Raw genomic sequence first — 550 nt, 5'->3', positions numbered from 1 at the left:
AAGGTACTTTAGTGGTCAGATAACATCTGTCTAGAAGTAGAGCCTCTCCCCAGCAATACATAAAACATAGTACATCAAGGATACAAGCTCTTCCTCTGAAAATGAAGCTTACCTTTAACAGAAATATTGAAAGGCTTTTCCACCATCCCTGCCACTGTGTTCACACTGCAGACCCAAACTCCTGAGTCAGGGGGGAGGATCCGGTGGATGGTGAATATGGCTACTGAGAAATGATCTGTATGGTTAAAGTCTTTTGGCTAGAAAGGTCAAATACAAAAAAATAAACACTTCTAGGGAGGCATAAACACAAAGGTCCGTAACACTGACCCCATCTTATTGTTTAATACAATTTTTCTAGGAGAGATTAAGAAGCTAAATGCAATGCTAATATGATCATTGGCTTATTTCCAAAGCTATTGTGGTAGCCCTGAAGGTTTATATTGGATCGATGCCCTCTCAGATCCTGCTGTTGTATTTGTGTGTTTGGGAGTGTAGGGTAAACACTTACAAGCAAGGAGCCTAATTCCTTTTAAACTGCTCTGTTAAGATT

At 40.0% G+C, this 550-nt stretch overlaps 1 protein-coding gene across 1 annotated transcript in view; it reads right to left on the bottom strand.

Moving 5' to 3' along the window:
* Window positions 1-550, bottom strand: part of TEK (TEK tyrosine kinase, endothelial) — a 71,496-nt gene that overhangs the window by 40,941 nt on the left and 30,005 nt on the right. The window contains exon 8 of the mRNA XM_008569905.1: window positions 113-257. Coding sequence (XP_008568127.1) covers window positions 113-257 — 145 coding nt within the window. The remainder of the gene's footprint in view (window positions 1-112; window positions 258-550) is intronic.

This window comes from Galeopterus variegatus, unplaced genomic scaffold, assembly GCF_000696425.1.
Source record: "Galeopterus variegatus unplaced genomic scaffold, G_variegatus-3.0.2 Scaffold543, whole genome shotgun sequence".
Lineage (NCBI taxonomy): Eukaryota > Metazoa > Chordata > Mammalia > Dermoptera > Cynocephalidae > Galeopterus > Galeopterus variegatus.
This window is presented reverse-complemented; position numbering and strand designations above follow the sequence as displayed.